The sequence below is a fragment of the Gymnodraco acuticeps genome, unplaced genomic scaffold, assembly GCF_902827175.1.
Source record: "Gymnodraco acuticeps unplaced genomic scaffold, fGymAcu1.1, whole genome shotgun sequence".
NCBI lineage: Eukaryota > Metazoa > Chordata > Actinopteri > Perciformes > Bathydraconidae > Gymnodraco > Gymnodraco acuticeps.
The window spans coordinates 1,487,859-1,511,257 of record NW_022991443.1 but is presented as its reverse complement, the minus strand read 5'-3'; the positions used below and the strand labels follow the sequence as shown (position 1 = coordinate 1,511,257).

Below are 23,399 nucleotides of genomic sequence, written 5' to 3'. Positions count from 1 at the left end.
TTTCATAGAAATTCTGCATTATGTATGACTGAACACAAAGAATTTAAGTAGCTGTGAAATCACTTTAAGTTGACCAATGTTAACACCCTAGCATTCACTTAAGGGCAAGAAATAAGAATGTAAAAAGGCATTTGGAGAGATTAGCTAATGGTTTATTACATAAAGACAAAGTTGCATAGATGGGTTCTCCACAGCAAAACAATTAATGGTATTCAGCAGATGACAAAATTTGCATATTCACAACAGATACAATTATCCGTTTCCTTGGAAAGAAGATTCAGTGTCACAACAGTTTAGTTTACAAAGTTAATCGTTCCTCAAATTGTGGACGGCATCCACAAAGTGCTCACATGAAAGCTGGAAAAAAAGAAAGTTCTTTATTTCCCTATATTTAAGTAGAGTGTACAATATTATTCACAAATATGCATAGTCTCATGTTCGATTCACAAAATCCTCCTAACAGAGGTAGTTTTGAATTTGAATTGAGTCAAGTATTTTTTCAGTGTATGTTTATGTACTGTACACAAAAGTAGCTTAAGATTTTTATTTTTGGGTTTTCTTATGGAAGTACTTCCTGTAAAAACCCTTGTTCACTCGCTTAGGAGTTCAGAGTTGCACATTTACAAAATGTCGAATACATGTTGAACCAGAAGGATCAGCGTCTTGCATTGGGAGGATTGAAATGACCACACAGGAAGGCATTCCCAATATGTATTGTCCTAAAGTCTTAATATTTGGGACATTTGTCAATATGATTCTAAACCTTGGTACTGCCCAGATATATGGTAAGCTCAGAGCGGTGAATCACCTTCTTTCTAGTCTGTGGTTGAGGGCCTTGGGCTTGAGACCAGCGTGTCCACCACTCCCTCAGTTCTGTGGGCCCGGTGGGCCGTCGCTCCTTTATCTGCCCGGGAGGAACTAGAGCGTGAGGAGGGTTCAAGTCCCGACTGGGCAGGAACTTCCTGTTAATATTTACATCCCCATCTTGATCAGATTGTTGGTCCTTAGTTGAAACAGCTGAATTCTCCGTGGCAGCATTTTCAACGTTTTCCGAAATGCTCTCTGAAACCCCTTCAGCAATGTTTGGAGTGGCAAAGAAATCAAGCCCCTGCATTTTGTGCTTGTACTCCTCCAGTTTGGCCTTGCACCTAACAGTATTTGCTCTCATCTCAAGGAACTGGCTTTGCAAATCTTTCTCGAAACCTTCCTCTGCCTTTAACTCATTCTCCCAAAACTTGATCTGCTCTACCTCCTCTTCAACCATTCTCTCCTGGGCTTCCTGCTCATCTTTTTCAGCACGTTGTTTTTCCTCAAGCTCCAAAATCTGTTTGTCTATGCGTGCAATCTGGTCCTGCAAATCCTGCAAACAGCTCAGTTGATATATTATGGTTTCTCTTCGACTGTTTTTCTCGTCTTCACTTGTAGCAGATTTCGAGCTGGCTACTTGATCAGATTTTGCCACTTCAGTCTTCTCTGCTCGTTTACTTACTTTACTCCTCGTCTGGCTTCCCATGCAGCAGGACGTTTGATGATCCAAGTCTGACTTCACACTTTTATGACCTCTGACTTTGCTTCTACTTCTTCTACCTGAGTTACCATCGTCCACAGTGAGAGAAACACCCAAAGAGGTACAATTCCTTTTATCGGTCTTCTTACTGCTGTCCTTATCACATGCGGTACTATAGACCTTGCCTTTACCCAGACTCTCCAGCCATTCCCAGGCTTCCTCCATGAGCGTCAGAGACTTTCTTTTTGGCCGTTTCACATCTTCTTTCTGCTGCTCAGCCTCTTGTCTCAAACTTGGTGGCAAACTTTGACGATGCAAACTCAGTAAACCGCTTCCCCGCCGCATTCTGGTGCCTGCATCTTTCCTTCTCAATGGTGGGCAAGGCTGGTATCTGCCAACTTTTGTCCTGTTCATTTCGTCCAAGACCAAGGGTCCGTTGTGAAGCAGTGTGAGTCGGACGTCCCTTGCCTGCTGGCCGTATTTCTCAAGAGTCTCCAGTAGGCATTCATTGGGTGCCATGCTCCGCTCAAAGTCTTTAAATTTCTCCTGTAATGTGTAGCGCCCTGGTTGACCTTAAGAGAGGTGTTACAGTGTTGTTGTCAGTGTTGTCAACATGTCAGGACATAAAGATTTCAATGTAGAGCCACATACTGTATACTGTACATACCAAGGGCTTGAGCCAATGCTATAACGACTTCTTGACATGTCGTTTCCTCTGTTACGCCACAAACCACACGGGGAATACCGTCCACGAACACCTTCACCTCCATTGTGCCTGTCTGAAAAGGACATAAAAGTTTAGTCACATTTTGCAGGCCCTCTGTGGATGTGGTGGAGACAGCAATTTGACTCATTAACATTCGCTTGTAATCTGTCTGCCTATCATGTGTTGGTCAAGCTTGAGGGCAGTTTAAAAAACATTGTAGAATGTCTACAGTTACCCCGTCATACTTAAAATAAATGTACAGAAAACAATCTTCTAATAGCCTACTGGCTTTACAAGAATTACCATGAAAAAGATTAAAGCACCTACCTTCTGTCCTGTCTTGTCGTGCTGAGGCTCAGGCTGCTCTGCTCTGGGGGGGTTTTCTGGTTGGGAGGAACTCCGGAACAATTAAGAACAATTACAATTCCTTAAATCACCTACCATTGGAGGACAGTTTATGATCCCACCCATCATGTTTCCATTCTGCTTTAAAAGACACTTTCTCTTGGGTGATTTAGAAAATTGGAGGATAGAAAATAATAAGATATTCTGTCAGTCAAAGTAAGCCCTCAGATGGTATGAATTGAATAGATGTATGGGTTAGCATGCAGTGCATTAACCACATAAGACATTTTGAAGTGGTTTTTGAACTTTTTTGTCAGTTTTCATGTTTTACTCCATCAAAAAAGCTCGACAGCGGCTCTTCTTCCTCCGCAGGTTCAACATGGACTCCAGGATACTCTGCAACTTCTACAGGTGCACCATAGAGAGTATCCTGACTGGCTGCGTCACGGCCTGGTACGGCAGCTGCACCGCCCTCAATCGTAAGGCTTTACAGAGGGTGGTGAAAACGGCACAGAACATCACCAGGACGGAGCTGCCATCCATGGAGCACAACCTCGATCCAGAGGTTTTAGCCAACTATAGACCTATTTCTAATCTTCCGTTCCTCTCAAAAATTCTTGAGAAAGCGGTCGCAAAACAGTTGTGTGATTACTTAAAAAACAATGATTTATTTGAAGCTTTTCAGTCTGGCTTTAGAACACATCATAGCACAGAGACAGCTCTGGTTAAAGTCACAAATGACATTCTAATAGCCTCTGACAAGGGACGTGTCTCTATTCTTGTTTTGCTCGATCTCAGTGCTGCATTTGATACTATCGACCATGATATCTTATTGCAAAGACTAGAGCACTTAGTTGGCATACAGGGAACTGCTTTAGACTGGTTTAGGTCCTATCTATCTGAACGCTCTCAGTTTGTACGTGTCAATGATGAATCTTCCACGCAAACCAAAGTTAGCCATGGAGTGCCACAGGGCTCAGTGCTCGGACCTATTTTGTTCACATTATATATGCTTCCGTTAGGCAATATTATAAGGAATCATTCTGTAAACTTTCATTGTTATGCGGATGATACTCAACTATATTTATCAATCAAGCCTGATGAAATTAATCATCTAAATAAAATTCAAGACTGCCTTAAGGACTTAAAAACGTGGATGACCTTAAACTTTTTGATGTTAAACACGACCAAAACTGAAGTTATTGTACTTGGCCCGAAGAATCTACGAAACAAATTATCTAAGGATATACTAACTATGGATGGCATTAATTTGGCCTCCAGTGAGACTGTAAGGAATCTTGGTGTTATATTTGATCAGGATTTATCCTTTAACGCCCACATAAAATCAATTTCAAGGACCGCCTACTTCCATCTACGTAACATTGCAAAAATCAGGCATATCTTGCCTCAAAACGATGCAGAGAAACTAGTCCATGCATTTGTTACTTCAAGGCTGGATTATTGTAACTCTTTATTATCAGGGTGTACCAAGAAGTCAGTCAAGTCGCTTCAGCTGATTCAAAATGCTGCGGCTCGTGTACTAACCAGAGTTAGGAAAAGGGACCACATTACTCCTGTTCTGGCTGCCTTACACTGGCTCCCTATAGAACACAGGATAGAATTTAAAATTCTTCTTCTCGCCTACAAAGCCCTTAATGGGCAGGCGCCATCTTACCTTAAAGAACTCATTATACCCTACTGTCCTACTAGGGCAGGGGTGGCCAACCCGCGGCTCTCGAGCCGCATGCGGCTCTTTGCCTAGTTTCATGCGGCTCTTCAGTTCATATCGAATTTTATATGTGTGAGTTTGGGGGAGAGACACTGACTCCTGACTAGTGTTGCATGGTGTACCGATACTTGAAAGGTATACCGCGATACCCTGCCGTTAAAAACGTTACGATTCCTCCGTTTCATTAGTATCGGTACTTTAAGAATGACGGGGAAAAGTACTCCGGTGAGAAAGCGCCGTTTTAATAAGAGCCGTGTGTTTTCAGCGCTCTGCTTCCACTCCCTGCACTGCAGCCGTGCCTGCAGCCCCTCCCTTCTCAAGCACGCTCGAAGTCCCTCCCCTCTCAAGCACGCTCTAAGTCCCTCCCCTCTCTCGTGCACGCGCTAGCTGCCAGAGCATGTGAGAAAACCAGAAGCATGGCTGCAAGTGGGAGTACAACTGCTGCTGCGCCTCGGCTTGTTGAGAAAAGAGACGCCAGAAGCGATGTATTTGAGCTATATCTCTGACAGTGAGGGCAAGCCTACGGGCACCATGAGGCCTGTCTGTGAGAAATGTATTAATTTTATTTAATACGAATTATTGTCATTTATTTTATTTATTGTTCTCATTGTTTAAAAGTTTGTGTTATGGTTATGGTTCTGGTGTGAAATAAAGCACAATAATTACATTTAAGACTGTTTCCCTTTTTTTAAGAAAAAGAATCGGAATCGCAATTCTTGACTTGGTATCGAAACCAAAATGTTGGTATCGTGACAACACTGACAGTTAAACCTGATATTTAGTAGGTCTGTTAAGTATTGAATACTGATAATTCTGACGTAATTTGGCTGGTCAAAGTTGTTCGGGCTCGGATAAAATAGCTCCGTTACTTTCGTCCCGTGTTACTTTCGTCCCGGCTCTCCCTACGTGTGTATGTGTGGTGTCAGGTGTCAGTATGAGAGGATGACAGCGCGTCTAATTTTGATGTGGCCCAAGAGCCAATCACAATAATACCTGCAATGCAGTGAACCAATCACCTTTGAGGGGGGAAAAACCTATCGTTGATTAAACACTATCCAGTGTTTCCCCTACCATTGTCTTGGAGGGGCGCTGCCCGCCAACGGAGCCCCGCGCCCCCCCTGGAATTCAAGGTGTTATATATATAATTAAAAAAAAAATATATATATATATACCACCAAATTGCAAATAATCTATAACTACTGTCACTTTTCACATTGAACATGTGCTCTTTTATTAAATAAACTAAACGCTTTCATCTTAAGTTGTGGGTTTAGTGTTGTTGACCCTAAGAAACACTGATGCATTAATCAATAACAATAATCCACAGCTCCTCTCTCTGCTCCAGAGGATTTAAAAAATATATCCCAATGCCACAAAAATGCATCAGTGACGTGGTTGAAATCTTGTCTCCAGAAAACAAAAAACTGAAACAAGCGGTATCAGTGACTGTGTGTTTGATGTGGCTCTTTGCAATAACATAGAAAAAATGTGGCTCTTAACCTCTGACTGGTTGGCCACCCCTGTACTAGGGCATTGCGTTCCAAGAATGCAGGGTTGTTGGTTGTTCCTAGAGTCTCTAAAAGTACAATGGAAGCCAGAGCCTTTTCTTATCAAGCTCCACATTTGTGGAATCAGCTTCCAGTTTGTGTTCGGGCGGCAGACACCCTATCCGTTTTTAAGAGTGCGCTTAAGACCTTCCTTTTTGATAAAGCTTATAGTTAGGGCTGATTAGATTCAGAACCCTAGTTTTGCTGATATAGGCTTAGTTTGTCGGGGGACATCTTACTTCTTCCTTCTCTCTGTCTATACCTGTGTACTCTCATGTTCCGATTAACCCAGCTTCCCCAAATGTCTTTCTTTTTGGTGTCTATATACGCCGGGATCCGGAGTCATGGATGATCCTGCGCTCCTCTGTCCTGGATCGCGAGCCCTGGATCTTGAGTCGTGGCTGTGGTCCTGGATCATAGGTCCTGGATGGATATCCTTGTGGATTCATCTTCCTATTATACACACATGCATTTCCAAACATTTGGACTACCTATGTTGCAAATGTATTATCTTTTCAATTTACACACGGCATCTATTGCACGTCTGTCCGTCCTGGGAGAGGGATCCCTCCTCTGTTGCTCTCCCTGAGGTTTCTCCCATTTTTCCCTTTAAACTGTGGGTTTTCTCCAGAAGTTTTTCCTTGTACGATGTGAGGGTCTAAGGACAGAGGGTGTCGTATTGTCATACTGATATTTTGTACAAACTGTAAAGTCCACTGAGACAAATGTAACATTTGTGATATTGGGCTATATAAATAAACATTGATTGATTGATTGATGGAGGACCTTTACTCCCAGCGGCTCAGGAGGAAAGCCCTCCAGATTATAAAACACCCCAACCACAAACTGTTCTGTCTGCTGCCGTCTGGCAGGCGCTACCGCAGCATCCGGACTAAAACCACCAGACTCGGGGACAGTTTCATCCCACAGGCAATAAGACCGTTAAACACATGAACAACATCCACAATATTCATCTGGCTGCTACTTTAAAATTATGTATATCTATTTACCTAATATATCATATTTCAATGACTTGCATAGACTCTTATTGCACTATTTCACTTTTCGCTATGTTTGTTTGACAAATAAAGAACCTTGAACCTTACTGAGTGGTCGCCAACCAGTCGATCTCGCGAGTGTGGTGCGGGTAGATCGCGGACCGTTAAAAAAAAGTAACAAAAGAAAGAGAAATTAAATTAAAATAATAATGTTTGAAAAATACGTTTTTAGATGTAAACCTATCATCCACCACCCCGTTAGCAGGTGCCACTTGATTAACGTATATTTGAGACACCTCAATAATATAATACGTTAACCGTGCTTTACGTGAACCTCATCATGACACAAGAGAGGACGGCAGGAATGCAATTTCCCGTGTTCAATGAATGCAACAGAGGCAAGTCACCAGACCAATCAGAGAGTTGCATGGAAATACACGTGTGCTTGTGTCATTCAAGCTCGGCTCTGTGTGTGTGTGGCACTGGCAATAGCGCATTTAGTGTGTTAGGGGGAGAGGGGGACCGGTGCTAGCGGGGACCGTGATGTTAGCATCTGGTTAGCTAGCTGCACTAACGGACATAAGGAGCTGTTTCCCACAACAAGCTGGAGGAGAGTCCTCCCCTGTCAGACTGAGGGGCTCATGTGAGCTAAAGGACTCTGAGTGTTTAGAACGGTTTTGTCACAAATTATTCAAAAGATTATTTCCGCGGCACACCTTCATATGGTCGTTATAGCAGTGGCGAACCGTCAGGGCCTTCAAGGTATTCAGAGAATACCCTGGAACACTCAAACAACAAAAAATCGATTTAATTATATAAATAAAATGAATAAATTAGAATCGTATCCGTATTGTTGATCTGTAATATTACAGTGTTACGTTGATTTGTTTGTCCTTCTCGGACCATGCACTACGCATTTCAGTGGTTTTGTGTTAGAAAAGAAAGCAACCAATCAGATCTTGTTCTGGGTCTCTGGGTAGAATATCCTTCAACAAGGTATTCTACATCCTTGATAGAATACCCTGGCCGTTGCACTGAAAGAGAGCGTACGTTTGGACTGACAGTTTGATCAACCACTCATATATTGATGTGTAGCCAATGGGCGTGTTCTTTCAGAGTTCCCCTCGGTTCCAGGGTATTCTAGAAGGCCCGCTAGTTAACTGGCTCGAGACAGAGGATCTAGAATGCGACGAAGCAATTCATGCCGTTTTATTGTTTTTAACGTTGAAATGACAAGTGCAACAGGTGAAGATGAAGTTGTTGCGGAATTGTTGTGAGTACCCTTTTCAAGACGACAATTCAGTGAAAAGACGGACATTATAATGCCGCGGAGGGGGGTGTGTGTGTAGACAGTGTGTCTACAGAAGGTCCAGCTGTGATAGACACGGTTCGCCACTGCGTTATAGTTATACAAACAATAAGAGAATAAATGAAAAACAGGTATGAAATACTATATGGCAGTAAAACAAGAATACAGTTTAAAAGGGGAGTGATTTGTAAAATATCCATAAAGAAAAAGAAAATCTGTTTACAGTTCTGTTTTATATGGGTGTTGAGAGATGTACCAATAGATCTCTTCATGTTGCTCTCAAAGTGCACCAGATTGCAGTGGCGTTTTCTCCTGGAGGCCAAGGGAAGCCAGGCTTCCCCTGTTTTTTCGGATTGTAGTTATAATTTTAATAAATAAATAAAAACACTTCGTTTAGTTTCGGAAATTCTTTGTTGTGTGTTGCTGCCAGCCCGTCTCTCCCCTATGGTCTCTCCCCATTCTCATTGAGTATTTTACAAAGAGTGAAACAGCGCCCCTCTAGATGTTATGGTGAAACAGTAGCTTGCACTCTCTGTTGCGAGAGGAGACCAGCCGAAATTGGCTTCCCTTCGTGAAAAAGAAATGGCGGGATTGACCAATCAGACAAGGCTCACGTCATGCCCCTGCCAACCTGTGATTAGTCAGGGCCATGCCTTGCCTCACAATCCAATCAAATCGCATCAACTTAGTGTTGCAGTGACGCGTCGTAAAACCCGGAAGTAAGCTGCGCTCGGTTTCCCTCGACAAAAAAGCAATGGGATTTCTCCATAGGATTTTGAAAAATAGCTCGAAATAAGGTCAGTGGAAAACGAACCTGTTTGATAAATGCACATTTTGTTCAGCCGGATAATATCCACATGTCTACCCTACTTTTATAATTTTCGAATCATAAATCTAATCGATAGAAGATAGATAGCGTCACTGCACCACTCTCACCACCGTTAGAAAGTAGCAAGCAACTGAAGCAAGTGCAATTATGGAGGGTGGAGATTTGGAGTATTTAATCAAACATAATTGTACTAAACTTCCGCTACAGCAGCAACTAAAAATGAAATCTGATGACAGGCCAATGCCCAAACTGGAGCTGTGTACAGCGAGGAAAAAAGGAGTGAATCGGACGTAAAACGTTAAAGGTCTCCTGATTTAGTTTGTGAATGAATGCTTATTAGAGTTTCGGCTGGAGAGTGCGTGCGGACCTGTCGGTTAGATAACAGGCGTGTGTAAGTCCTGCATCTGTATGATACAAATGTGTGTAAAATGATACCGGGTGCTGTAATCACTCATCTGGTTACTATATTACATTGACCACCACACCCCCGACCCAAAAGAAAGGACGTATTATTGGCTTCCCCTAATTTCTTCCCCATGCCACGCTACTGCCAGATTGATGCTTTCAACTTCAATATTTAAAAATAAATCTTCCCGAGGGAGCATCCCCCCGGACCCCCCTAGAGGAGGTGAGGTCCGCCCCCAACTCATAAAAAATAGCACTTTACCCCTGCCCAGGGTTCTTACACCTTTTCCAAAGTCAAATTCAAGCACTTTTCAAGCATTTTCAAGGTGCATTTTCCAGCTTTTCAAGCATCTTACAGCTGTTGTAAATTACATATTTATATACACATACTCAAATGATTATTTCCCCACCTCACATTAAATCAGATGTTCTTTATGCTATAAACAACCAAATGTGTGTTTTGTGATAGCCTTCTACACGAGGATGAAAAATGAAAGAAAATAAAACTAAGTTTAATATTTCAAAATGAGTGATCTGTACGTAGACTAGGCCTCCCATATAACCTGTCTGAGCCGATATACAACAATCAGCCAAATAACTTTTCAATACATTATTGATTACTATTTTTGAGGTACTTTTAGGTTGGCAGTAAACATAAATCAGAGGTACATGGTGTACTTTTACTCCACTACATGTATTTAATCCCTTTAGTTACTTCACAGATGAATGATGTGAAATATAATCAAGTGTTAAATCAGACTTTAGTTCCACCTGGAGTAAATCCACAAGCTACCCTGCAGTATACAAAGTCATTCAAACTAGCTGCTCCTTTACCAGCTTTGAGAACACTTTCATGATCAATCATTATAAAACATATCATATATAGTATTCTGAAATGGACCAATCTGCACAACGACTACTTTTACTGTCGGAACTTTCACTATATTTTGATGAGAATACTTTTCTACTTTCACTTGAGGAACATTTTGAATGCAGGACTTTTACTGTAACAGAGTATTCCTACACTCTGGTACTTCTACTTTTACTCAAGTACAAGATCTGAGTACTTATAATTTCACTACAAGATCTGAGTACTTGTACTTTTACTCAAGTACAATACCTGAGTACTTATTCCACCTCTAGTAGTGTATTAGTCTGAATTGTAGCCACAAAATCACGCAGAGCTGCATAAAAATAGACTCACAATGGTAACAAGTGGAAAATAATATTTACTAATGTGTACAATGATTTATAGGTAATTTTGACTACTCAAGACACCTGACTTATACATCTTCAAAGGAAGACTGTGTTCATTCTACAATTACATGGGATTGAAGCAAAATGTAGTTTTACTTGTATAATACTTCAATTTTATATAAAAGACAGTTTGTTTTCATGTTTTCAAATAAACAAAGTATTGGCTTTCAGAATATTAAACTTGTTTTGGCAAATTCAGATGATAAATACAACTTTGAAGCTTCGGCATAATTACAAGCGGAGAACGGACTAATGTAACGTCACAGCAAGCAACAGCCGGTGTTTCTTGAGTATCTTTCTTGAGTTTCCCCGGTACACAAACGCAATATACACAAACACACTCGCGAGCTTCCCCCAGACCAGTAATACAAACGAAAATGTGTCTTCGGGTCAATGTGACTGATTTCGATGGAGCAAGTCATATTTGGTTTAGGCACGAAACATACTACCAGTAGAAATACATTGCTTTCAAAATCGCTCTGTGTCGAATCAATAGATTATATTTCGTGACTATAACACGAAATGCCGTGAGTGCTTCATCCTCTGAATACCACACGATGGCGACTGTAACGCACATAACATAGGTACGCTCCTCTGAAATGTTCGTCCCCTGCAATTATTATTATCCCTCAATCGAGTTCGCTATTCAGCTCGCTAACGTTAGCTTAAACAAACGTAACATGCAACGTTAGCCTAATCTAAAATGCTCTACTACGGCGTACCTTTCATGTGGCTCGTCAGCGCAGATTCTCGCATCGTTATTTTTGCAAACTTTGCAGGAGGCTACTCGTGGGCTTGACCCTCGTCTTAGCCATGGCTTGTATTTGTCTTCTGCTAGCCAACGCTCGTTGAAACGGCAACCTCCTGGCACACTGTCATCTATCGCTCTCATTAGAATGCCCAGGTCACACGTAACACAAACACTTGCAGGTCGCGCGCATAGCGCGGGAAGCAGGGCTCGAGCTTAAGGACGTCCCGTCGTCCCGGGGCCGAAAAAAATAGTGTCAGGGAGGATAACAAATAATTTTGGGACGAATTTGGGACGAGAGTTAAAATAAAAATACCCTGCTAACTCTACTACAAACGGCGATGAAAATGAAACCGACTGCACGTTTTGTGTAGCACACAGTTATTAAACCTCCTTGTCAACATAAACACCATGATAAACACACACGCACAAAACATTTAGAAACCCGCGAAATACACACACATCTAGCTACAGTTGTGCCGCTGGCTGTCAGCCAGCCGCCCAGCTGGCTGTGCCCGCGAATTCCTGGCCCGCAAATTCGCGGGTCTAGCTATGTACTGAGTGTGTGTATTTCGCGGGTTGAGTGATATACAATGGCATCCCGTGGAGGAATTCTGAAATGTTTTACCATTACATCACAAAAACGCACAGCAGAACCAGACCCTGGAGCGCTGGCCTCTTTATTTACTTACTCCTCTTCATCCCCTATGGGTAATAAGGCTGAGATGAGAACTCTCCATCGTATTTAGTCCTTAGCAATATGCTGCGCCTCTCCCCATGTAGGGATGGGTACCGAGCCCCGGTATTAAACGGGCCCCGGGGCGGAATTATTAAAGACAGTGGTAACGTTAAACTCCGACGTTATCGGACTTTTTATCGGTACTGGAGACATTTAAAAAATATATGTCATATGTATTATTGCTACATACACATTATATCGCAGTTTTAGTTTCACCAACTCCGTTTCTAATATGCAATAAGACTACAACATGCGTCTATGATGTATTTTCGAGCTTTCCAATCCAGACGAGATCTCTCTCTCCCGTCTGTGTGCGAGGGGGCGGGGCCGTTTGTAAAGGTCTCCTGACTGTGTTACAGACTGTCATCTGTGGTTACTCTGGGTTCTGTCTTCAGGACACAGTGTTGGATTTGTTTGTTAATTGGATGGGACTTGATTGGATTCAATATTAGAGTAATTTTCTCGTTTGTGTGTTTGTTTAAATATATTTGGCCTTTGTTTATGTGATTGAATGATTTACTCATAAAAAGGTTGATGAATTATCATCTAATGATTTGTATGATGTTTTATTTATGTTAAAGGTCACTTTGAATGATTTTAACTAATGATAATGTGAAAAACTAACATTTTAAATTCGGGACGGTCCACATTCATTTCGGGACGGCTTAGATTGTATTTCGGGACGGTTCCGGGAGGATGGGAAAAAAAGTTAGTCGAGAACCCTGGCGGGAAGGCTGCAGCAGAGTTGTTTTATGTAGAAGCGAAGCAATTATTTTCTTTTAATCTAAAAAGCGAACTATTCAGTCAGACAGCAATTTATTGTAAAAGTAAAGCATTTACATTTTCAAGCACTTTATCTCAATTTCAAGCACCATTCTCAAAATTCAAGCACTTTCCCAACCTTGAAAACACCACGTCAAATTTCAAGCATTTTCAAGGATTTCAAGCACCCGTACGAACCCTGCCTGCCTATATGCTGTGAGCTGATTATGGAGCCTTCATTGTAACAGTAATTCAGATGCAATTAGCCTATATAAAAGGCCTCAAATTGGAAGCACTGTCTGGGCCGTCTTTTTCACTCAATTCTGCAATAGGTAGATCTCACCTTTCACCTAGGCCGAGGTCAGTGATCTTGGGCTTAAAAAGGTTGGTGACCACTGCAGGGTACAGCTAGCAGCTGTAGCTAGCTAGCAACCATGTGTGCATGGAGTGAGACTTTGTTGAGGTTATGTGATAGCTCAGCATCTGTAAAAACGACAAAGGAACTACAATTCTGTTTCTCTTCGTAACCCTTTCATCCTTAATACATTTAGAGTCTTACAGCTTTAGAATGATTAACAGGAAATGTTTTGTGTGCTGCCTCAACTTGAGCTGTCCATGTCACGGTTGTAGATCATTCTCATATGATTACGTTTGTCCTTTGCAGGCCACCGTAGCTGGTGCGCCACCCGGTGACGTGTTAAGGTAATAAGCATTCAGTTGTTAGTCGGCATGCAACGTACATGTTCACTGTACATGCTGTGGTCATAAATAAAGCCACCACTTGCCTATGCATTGTGTATTCCTTGTACATACACACATGCATGTATTAAGAAGTATCGACAACTAGTGATGGTGAGATGAAGCCTTATGAAGCTTTGAAGCTTTCCAGCCAATTGGTTTGCAAAAGGGTTCATCTCATGAGGCTTCATCATGGGCTTCATCTGAACACAAACCCCCCTGTTGGTCAAAGTGTGTAAAACAGGCAGATTGGACATCTCAACAGTGTGCTCTATCTCATACCGAGTTCCCATTGAGTAAAGCCTTAGAATAACTCTAAACAACGAACATAAAATAATAATTTCATGTTAACAATAGTGTATTTATTCCAGTTGAATGATTGTGATTGGAAAGCCTAAGGAGGCTGGTACACATTGCAAAGAGGGATTTGTATTCCTTAATAATATTCATAAACTGAACCATGTTGTAGCCTGAGAAAGGCTAAACCATATCAAAGAATACATTTATTAACTACATTATCTCATTTAGCTGTAGCTTTTATAAACAACAAAAAATACGTATTGTTCAGTCGTTGAACCAGGGACCCTGCGGTCATGAGTCAACTGCTTTCCAGCTGAGCCACAGCACACACACTAAAGCTCCCTGAAAACACTGCAACATATTTATTCCTGTATTTATTCATGTTTTTATTCCTACATTTATTTATGCTTGTATCTATTTATACTTATGACATGTTCCGACCTCTATATAAGTGAGGGTCTGAGCTCTCTTGATTCCATCGTGTCACCAGCGGGCCCGGGTGCGTCTATCGTTTTTCCAACCCAGTTTAGATTTAACCACGCCCACTTCTGCATTATGCAAGGATCGACGTAGCTCTACGCGTCATTGACGCGGCACACCCGCGAAATCTTAATCTGACAAGCGAAATACCGTCCTTTTAAACGCCGCATATTAATATACAATATACAATATAATAGTGCTTCTTTGTCAATATGACTGACGACCACACTTATGCAGTGCTGAGGTAATGTTAATTCATCATTTAATATTAATTCCTGATGGATATAAGAGGGATACATTAGCAAACATCTGTATATATTAGGGATGCACGATATTGGTTTTTTGAAACCGATACCGATAACTTCCTGCTTCTCAAGACCGATACCGATAATAAAAAAAAATGTACGCCACTAATTATTTTAACACGATTAACGCATGTGTATTTTTTTTCCTTTGCCGCCCCGTAGTTTCAGAGCGCATCGAGTTTAAAATACCATCTACAAGCTGATGCTGACAGCCCTGCTCCTCCCGCTCCTGTGGCAGACCACACTTCCACGCTCACCGGCAGGCACCGACTGGCCATCTGGAGGACCGGGAGGGTGTGTGTATGTGTGGCCCGAGCGAGCGAGAGACCTTACGTGCATTGTTGTTGTTAGCATCTGGTGCTAGCTAGCTGCGCTAACAGATATAAGGAGCTGTTTAAATGAAAACAGAGGAGCGACATTTCGCCACAACTGCGCCGAGCACTTGACTTTATGCAGGAAGCCAGACAGTGGGACATTGTACGAAAAGTCAGCACACTCAGCACGGATAGTGCGCAACATGATTGCAGCGTCCAGGCAGCTCCGGTTCGAGCATATGCCTTGAGTTGCACATAGCTCCAACGCCCATACCACCGACGACATGTTTGTTTACTGTCCTGGCTTCACGGCCGCACACCATTTACGTCACAACCAGGCATGAGTTAGGGAGCGCTGGATTTGTGAAGAACTCCCCTCTTCCTAAACCACTAATACCACAGTACTGGCAAAACGGGAGGAGCCGAGTGAAAAACAAGCGCCCCTCATCCCAATCCACCCACACCGCAGTATTTTTTTCTTTTTTTTTACCCAAAAAATATATTGTATATTATCGGGGCTATTAATACTGGTATCGGGTTTATCGGGATGACGTCATAATTCCTAATATCGGACCGATAATTATCGGCCCGATAATTATCGTGCATCCCTAGTATATATAGCCTATATATAATGTTTCGTTTTTTTGTTTGTCATGTAACATATTAAGGTTTTTACCTTCTGTTTAGGATGTAAAGGTATCTATTTAATATTTTATTTAAAGATAGACATTTATAATATGTTATAAATGTCTATTTTGTTATATAATACAACATATAACATTTGACATTAATAACAGGCATGATTATTACACAGTCAACCCTTATTCAGAGTGCCTAATAAATGTATATATTTTTTTACAGTGCAGATTTTGTTTTTTTTGGGACCATCGCACTTGTGTGTAAGTAACAAGTATGCTGTATAATCTGCAACAACTGTCAGGTGGTGTTATTGATTATCTTTGCAAAAGAGCCCCCACCAATATTGATTTTGAAAAATATCTTTTAATTGAAATGGAGCAAAAACAAAAGGGTAGAATTGATCATACCATATTATGTTATTATTGCAACTGTTTTTATTATATTGTTTTGTTTATATATATACACACATACGTATATATATATATTAAAATATTTAACGCATTTAACGCATATATATATATATATATATATATATATATATACGTATGTGTGTGTACAAATTAATTAATATAAAGTGTATATATGTGAGTGTGTGTATAAATGAATGAATACATCTGTGTGTATAAATGAATAAATACATATGTGAGTACATTTATGTGTGTGTTTATATATATATGTTTATAAATGAATAAATGTGTGTGTATATATATATATATTAATATATATTAGTGCTGTCAAAATTATCGCGTTAACGGCGGTAATTAATTTTTTGAATTAATTGCGTTAAAATATTTAACGCATTTAACGCATGTGCAGAATGGCCCGCCCCATACGTGCCACCAGTGGCAGCGCCAGGGTATGGCTGGGGTAGGCTACACCCATACCAAGAAATGGCTTAGCCCCACCATGAAAAATGATGTTAAAGTAAGCAAAATAAAGACTGCCAACTCGCGCGGAGTAAATTGCACAGACAGCAGTTAGTAAGATTGATTTCAGTAGCCACGGTTTTGAAAACTTTTGTCACGTAGTGATCGTCTTCTCAATAGAACATCTTTGATAACGGCGTGGTGTTGTTGCAGGAAGTCCCGACGGAGAATACTTTCGCTGTAGTAGGCTACAGGGGTGCACATAACTGGTACGCAGGTTATGTGCGTAATCTGAAATGCATACCGTCACTTGTGTCACAAAGCGCATTTGCGTACCGACGTACTTGTGAAGCTTTTCCAGAAGGCGGTTAGATCACCGGACGACAGAGTCGGTCTCCGTGTGCACAGACAGGGCTGCTGTTAACGTCGGTCTGTACAACGGAATTGTGCCAAAACTACGCCAACCGGCTGCGGAGGGAGACTCCCCCCCTTCACTGGAGAACTGCGCTAAAACAGCTGATCACAACGTTCACACTCTGTGGTCACGAAGTACTCCACTAGCCGCCGCCGCCCCCCCCCCCCCCCCCCCTCTGTCGACTTTCTTGAAGTACTCCCACGTTGATAGAAAAAACACGTAATGAATTAAGACCCCACGGTTTGATGATTGATAGGTGTGTGGGTTGTCTTTCATTTTGACACGCAGAAAAATGTTATAATAAACATAGATACTGTATGTTAAATGGATATATCCGCCTTCTTTAATTTATCTTTCCATTCCCACAACAATATACATAAATAAATGGCATATTTTGGACATAGTTCGAATGGTGATTAATCATGATTAATTAATTTTTAAGCTGTGATTAATCTGATTAAAATTTTTAATCGTTTGACAGCCCTAATATATATATATATATATATATATATATATATATAAAATAGTATCATTAAATAATGCTGTCAGATAAATGAAGTACACAGTAATAGTCAAGGTTATATTCAATATTCTGCACTTACACCAGCTGATAAGATATTTAAAACGTCTTTTGTTTGTCCTGAAAACGACATTTGAGGATACACACAGTAGTGTGGCGTGGGGAAAAATGTAGGGGAAGCCCATTTTTTGGTGGGGGGGTGGTCAATAACGTAACCAGATGAGTGATTACAGCGCCCGGTATCATTTTACACACATTTGTATCACACAGATGCAGGACTTGCACACGCCTGTTATCTAACGGAAAGGTCCGCACGCACTCTCCAACTAAAACTCTCTCCTTATTAATTTAAGCATTTTACTTATTAATGTATGCAGACAATCACACAATCTGTGATTTTTGGATTTACCGTGCCTCTCAATTGCCCGTGACAGGTTGGCAAGGTCGATGAATCCTGAAGTTGCCCAAGGATTGTTCAGGGAGCACGAATCCTTGTCAAAAAGAAGACATGGCCAGCAAAATAGACGCTGAAGTTTAACGCTTCCAGTTAGCCACTCCGTGCGGACATAATTGTCCTCATTGAACGTCCGATTCTCTCCCTTTTTCCTCTGCCCGCACTCTGCTCGAGTGCGGGCATTGGCCTGTCATCTGATTTAATTTTTAGTTGCTGCTGTAGCGGAAGTTTAGTAAAGTTATGTTTGATTAAGTACGCCAAATCTCCACCCTCCATAATGCTTCATTTGCTTGATCATTTCTAACGGCAGTGATGACAGTTACAGTATTAAAACTGATGTTGATGTGATTTGATTGGATGGCAGTGTCCAATCAAATCGCCAGCCGCCTCTGAAGGGAAGCAAGAGGCGGCTGGCTTCCCTTGGCATGGCCCTGACCAATCACAGGTTGGCACGGGCATCACGTGGGCCTCATCTGATTGGTCAATCCCTCAATTTTTTTTCACCAAGGGATGCCAGATTCGGCTGGCCTCCTCTCGCAACAGTGAGTGCAATCTACTGTTTCACCATAACATCTAGAGGGGCGCTGTTTGTTTCACTCTTTGTAAAATACTCAATGAGAATGGGGGAGAGACGGAGAGACGGGCCAGCAGCAACACACAGCAAAGGAGAATTATCGAAACAAAACAAAGTGTTTTTATTTATTTATTTAAATGATAACTACAATCCGAAAAAACAGGGGAAGCCTGGCTTCCCTTGGCCTCCGGGAGAAAACGCCACTGGATACACACAGGCTATTTATAGATGATAAAACACCAGTAATACAATCTCAGGACTCTTCGATATGGCTTTGATTACAGGATCGTTTACTTTCAGTTAACAAATCCGTTGGAAAGACAAAAAACAACTATTCAATATCCTGCTTTACCGCAACCGCTATAACTGCCGAAGAAGAAGTCTATGACGCTATCGCGTAGAGCTACGTCGATCCTTGCGTAATGCGGAAGTGGGCGTGGGGTGACTTCCAACGGTCTTATACCCCAGGTAGTGACATCACAATCATGTGGTACAGCCCTAACCAATGAACACAGTTAGTAGTCGCAGCTACTTACATAAACAATATATGGTACACAGTAATACATGGAGTCATACACTATACATGTCTGTATGTTATATCTCAACACTCCCACTTATGAATTATGTGCTTACTGTTTACCTGTTCATATCTAATCAACAAAACAAAAACATGGTACAAATGATTTAAATGTGGGCTTCTTCCACACATTTTACACACCAAACATGATCCCTCCAAATTTCCTCAGCTTCAGTTTGGATACAGGCTTGGTCATCACATCTGCAACCATTTCGTCTGTAGGACAATAAACCAGTGTCATCTTTCCCTTTCTTATGGTGGACCTAATGAAGTGGTACTTAATATCCACGTGTTTACACCTTTGTCTACACACAGGATTTTTAGCAAGGGCTATTGTCCCCTGATTGTCCTCGTTTACAACTGTTTTCTTATACATGTATGTGTCTATCCCTTCCAGTAGTTGCTCCAAGTAAATACACTCCTGTATTGTTAGAGCCATATACTCAGCTTCACATGTGGAAAGCGCTACTGTAGGCTGTTTCTTGGTTTTCCAAGAGACTAGTGAGCTGTCCTTACTCATGCTCACAATACCCTGTCATACTGCGTCTATCTGTTTTATCTGCCGCCCAATCAGCGTCACTATAAGCCTGTAGGCCTAGTTTCTCGCTGCTCTTTCTGAAACAAAGCTGTTTGTCTGCAGTACCCCTGAGATAACGCAAAACGTGTTTTACTGTAACCCAATGTTCATCTGTCGGTTCAGCAAAAATATTGTGATAACTTGCTTACCACTAAACATAGGTCTGGACGTGTACAGGTAGTCAAATAAATTAGGCTGCCAACAGCCTCTCTGTATTTCTTCACATCCACCATTTTAGGTGCATCTTCAGTGTAATCTAACTTTTGGTCACAAGGTGTGTCCCTTATTCTACACTCCTGCATGTCAAAACGTTCCAGTATCTTTTCCACGTATCTCTTTTGTGATACTTTCACACAGCCGTCAGACTGACTGAAATCCATGCCCAGAAAATGATTTAATCTCCCTAAATCCTTCATTTTAAATTTTGTGGAAAGCATGTTTTTCACTTTCTCTAAAATCTTGGTGTTGCTGGCTGCGATGATAAGATCATCGACCCAGATAGCAATTATTACTTTTCCCTCTTTAGACTCCTTGGAGTACACGCAGTGGTCTGCCGGGTTCTGTGTAAAATTGTCATCTGTTAAGCATTCATGCAACATCGTATTCCAATTTCGCCCTGACTGCTTCAGGCCGTAAATTGACTTCTCTAGCTTACACACTAGCTTTCCTCCCTCTTTTACATAACCCTCAGGTTGTTCCATGTAAATGTCGTGATCAATGGGTGCATGCAGGCAGGCCGTCTTTACATCCATCTGGTGTAAAATCAAATCCTCTTGGGCTGCCTTCTGCATTAATACACTTGTCAGGTTGGCTGTAGGTGAGAACGTCTCCCCGTAATCTATCCCCGCCCTCTGACTGTATCCTTCGCTACGAACCTAGCTTTGTACTTGTCGTGTCCGTCAACGTCTCCCTTAACTGAATAAACCCATTTACCTCCCACTGTTTTCCTGCCCTCTGGCAATTTTGTCAGGGTAAAAGTCTGATTGTCTTCTAGAGACTTAATTTCCTCATCCATCGCTTTTCCCCAGTTTTCTGACTCGGTCGATGTCATGGCCTCTTTAAAGGTCAGAGGTACACCGCAAACTGCTCTGTAACAATAATCTATACTAGTGAGTGTTTTATCATCTTCATCACTATCTTCCTGAGTATAATCTCTGGGGGTTTGCGCTCCCTACTGCATATCTCCCACTGTCTGAGGCATGTGACGCCACCCTAGGGTGCTGTTCGCCATCATCCTCTGGTGCTGACTGTGGAGCGTTAGTTTGTACATCTTTGCTCAGTACACTAGGCTGTGGGGCCTTTACTCCCTCTTCACAGTCTTCCTCCGAATCCTGTTCTAACCACTGTGTCTGAGTCTCGCTATCACAAGTTGTGCTGGTGATAAACTTTACTAGTCTGTGCTTCTGAACCTTCTCTTTGTCGGGGTAGTAAACTAGATAGGCGGGGCTTCCCTTGTCATGCCCTACAAAACGTCCTTTCTCACACCTAGCATCTAATTTCCCCCTGTCGTGCTGGTACGCATAGCACACTGCTCCAAACTTATGCATCCTAGCTAAGTTACACTTTTTCCCTGTCAGTGCTGAATATGGCGTAGTGCCCGTGTGCTTATTAAAACACCGGTTTCTGGTATGTGCTGCTTCCTGATTGGCATAGTGCCACAGGTTTTTAGGCAGATCACTGTCAATAAGCATATATCTGGCCATTTCAAAAAGAGTGCGCCCTTCTCTTTCAGCTGTCCCATTTTGATGTGGGGAATAAGGACAAGACGTCTCATGTCTGATCTTGTTCTTTCTCAATAGTGTCTGAAACTCCTTACTAGTGAACATTATCTGATCTAATGCATTTCACAGTCCCATAGGGAGCTACATCTGCCAGATACTTCTCAGTGGCTTGAACTGCATCACTCTTCGCTTTCAGGAAATAAACAAACACTGCCCCTGTACACACATCTGTAAATGAGTGCATATACTTGAAGCCATTTATGGACTCGTTATTAACTGGACCAGCTAGATCAGTGTTCACCAACTCAAGTGGTGTGTTTGCTTTATCGGTCGGATCTCTGTTTCTCGTTTGGGTAAACTTTCCCTCTATGCATACTGTACAATCTTTATCAGGCTTACGCTTTGTACCCTTAATATGCATACCAACAGTTACATCCTGCAGCTTTAACACATCCTCATAATTACAGTGACCCATAATCTCATGCCACGTTTGGATATCATGGCTGACATGACACTTATCTTCAACATCACACTCTGTTTGCAAATAGTACATTTTCTTACATACATAAATGTCAAACCTGGTACCATCCGGTAACATCAGAGCATCTTTACCTTCGTCAAAGAAAACCTTGGCTCCGTTAGCTGTAGCAGACTTCACGGAAAAGAGTTCTTGGGGGTACGATGGGATGTATAGTGCGTTCCTCAGAGTCACTTTACACCGTCGTCCCTCGCAGTCTATCAGACACATCTCTGCTTCTCCTCTGCCGTGCGCCACCCCGAAGGTGCGCCTCCCGTCTGCCAATTCCATGCTGTGTCTCTCCGGCTTGAAGGTGCTGTCAAAAATCTTGAATTTCTTCTTATCGTTGATGATGTGAGACGACGCTCCCCTGTCCACGATCAATCGTTTTCTGTGGGTCTGTAGTTGTTGTCTCTGTAGGCTGGTCTCTTCAGCTCGCACTTTGAGGGTGTAGTCACCTCCTCCCGCAGCTTCTCCGGTACCACCTGGCATGCTCGCGCACCGAGCGGCATCACCGCGGTCCTTCTTTGTGCACGCTTTGTCTGTGTGCCCCTTGCTTTTACAAAAGCTACACCAGACTTTCTTTCTGCAGTCATCTTTTCGATGGCCTTTCTCTCCGCATCGCCAACATGTGCCGACGTGTTCTCCGCCGCCATCGGGGATGAATCGTTTGGCGGGCTTTCTCTTTGTTGCTGCTTGGACCCTCAGCACCCTCTCGCTCGTCTCGAGGCTGAATCTTCTGAGGCCTCGAAGTTCCTCAACTTCGCCTTGAACTGTCCCAACGTTACTTCACTGTCACCGTGTGTCACCATTAGAGTGAACGGCTTGTATTTTTCGGGTAATCCCTGCATAACCATCGCCATCATTAGTCCCTCACTCGGTGCTTCTCCCGCGCTCCTGAGTGCCGTAATGATCTGCTCAGCTCGGATAATGTACTCTGTTACCGTCTCATTATCAGCTTTCTTCAGCGCAGTCATGGTTATATACAAGGTGACGATCCTGGGTTTGCCTTTTCCAATATAGTGCTCCCTTAATATTCTGAGACTTTCTCGGCCCTTGTCCTTCGTGTCTCTGAATATCAGACCTAAACTGGTATTGTCAAGTAGCGGCGCTAACTCACAATAGGCGTCAGCATTGAGCTTGTCGTCTTGAGCCCTCAGTGCCGCGGTCAGCTCTCCAGCGGGTGCTGGAAGGATGGTCTCCTTCAATCCCACTCCGTGCATGCAACACAGCATCCTCTCTTCCCAGATCTCATACTCTTCTGCTTTCCCGTCAAACGTGGGCCACTTGCTCTTCCTCGTGGTTCTATTCGCCATGGCTTTTTCGTTTGTAGCTTCAGTAGCTTAGCTTAGGTCCTCGTTAGCTTAGCTTTAGCTTCCCTCGGTTCTCCCGATGCTAAACTAGCTTAACATGTGGCTAACTAGCTAATCCTATGCTAACCGTGCTAACAGGCAATCTTCTCGCCTTGTTATCGCACATGCGCTTCGAACTGTAGAATAATTCATCGCATCTGGGCCCATA

General features: G+C 42.3%; 1 protein-coding gene across 1 annotated transcript; it reads right to left on the bottom strand.

Annotated features, from left to right (window-relative positions):
* Positions 1-139: 139 nt before the first annotated feature.
* Positions 140-22,736, bottom strand: rassf11 (Ras association domain family member 11). Its single transcript, XM_034196334.1, has 4 exons — positions 21,974-22,736; positions 2,541-2,596; positions 2,175-2,286; positions 140-2,079 (listed from the first exon to the last, which is right to left on the bottom strand). Exons 1-4 carry the CDS (start codon positions 22,368-22,370, stop codon positions 758-760), a joined length of 1,887 nt encoding a protein of 628 aa, XP_034052225.1. The 5' UTR covers positions 22,371-22,736; the 3' UTR covers positions 140-757.
* Between the last annotated feature and the right edge of the window lie 663 nt (positions 22,737-23,399).

Coding starts and splice junctions, on each gene's coding strand:
- rassf11 (XM_034196334.1), bottom strand. CDS start 22,370: ATGCCAGGTGGTACCGGAGAAGCTGCGGGAGGAGGTGACTACACCCTC. Junction 2,287..2,540: donor ACGACAAGACAGGACAGAAG/GTAGGTGCTTTA, acceptor TGTCCTTTTCAG/ACAGGCACAATGGAGGTGAA. Junction 2,080..2,174: donor AGCATTGGCTCAAGCCCTTG/GTATGTACAGTA, acceptor ACCTCTCTTAAG/GTCAACCAGGGCGCTACACA.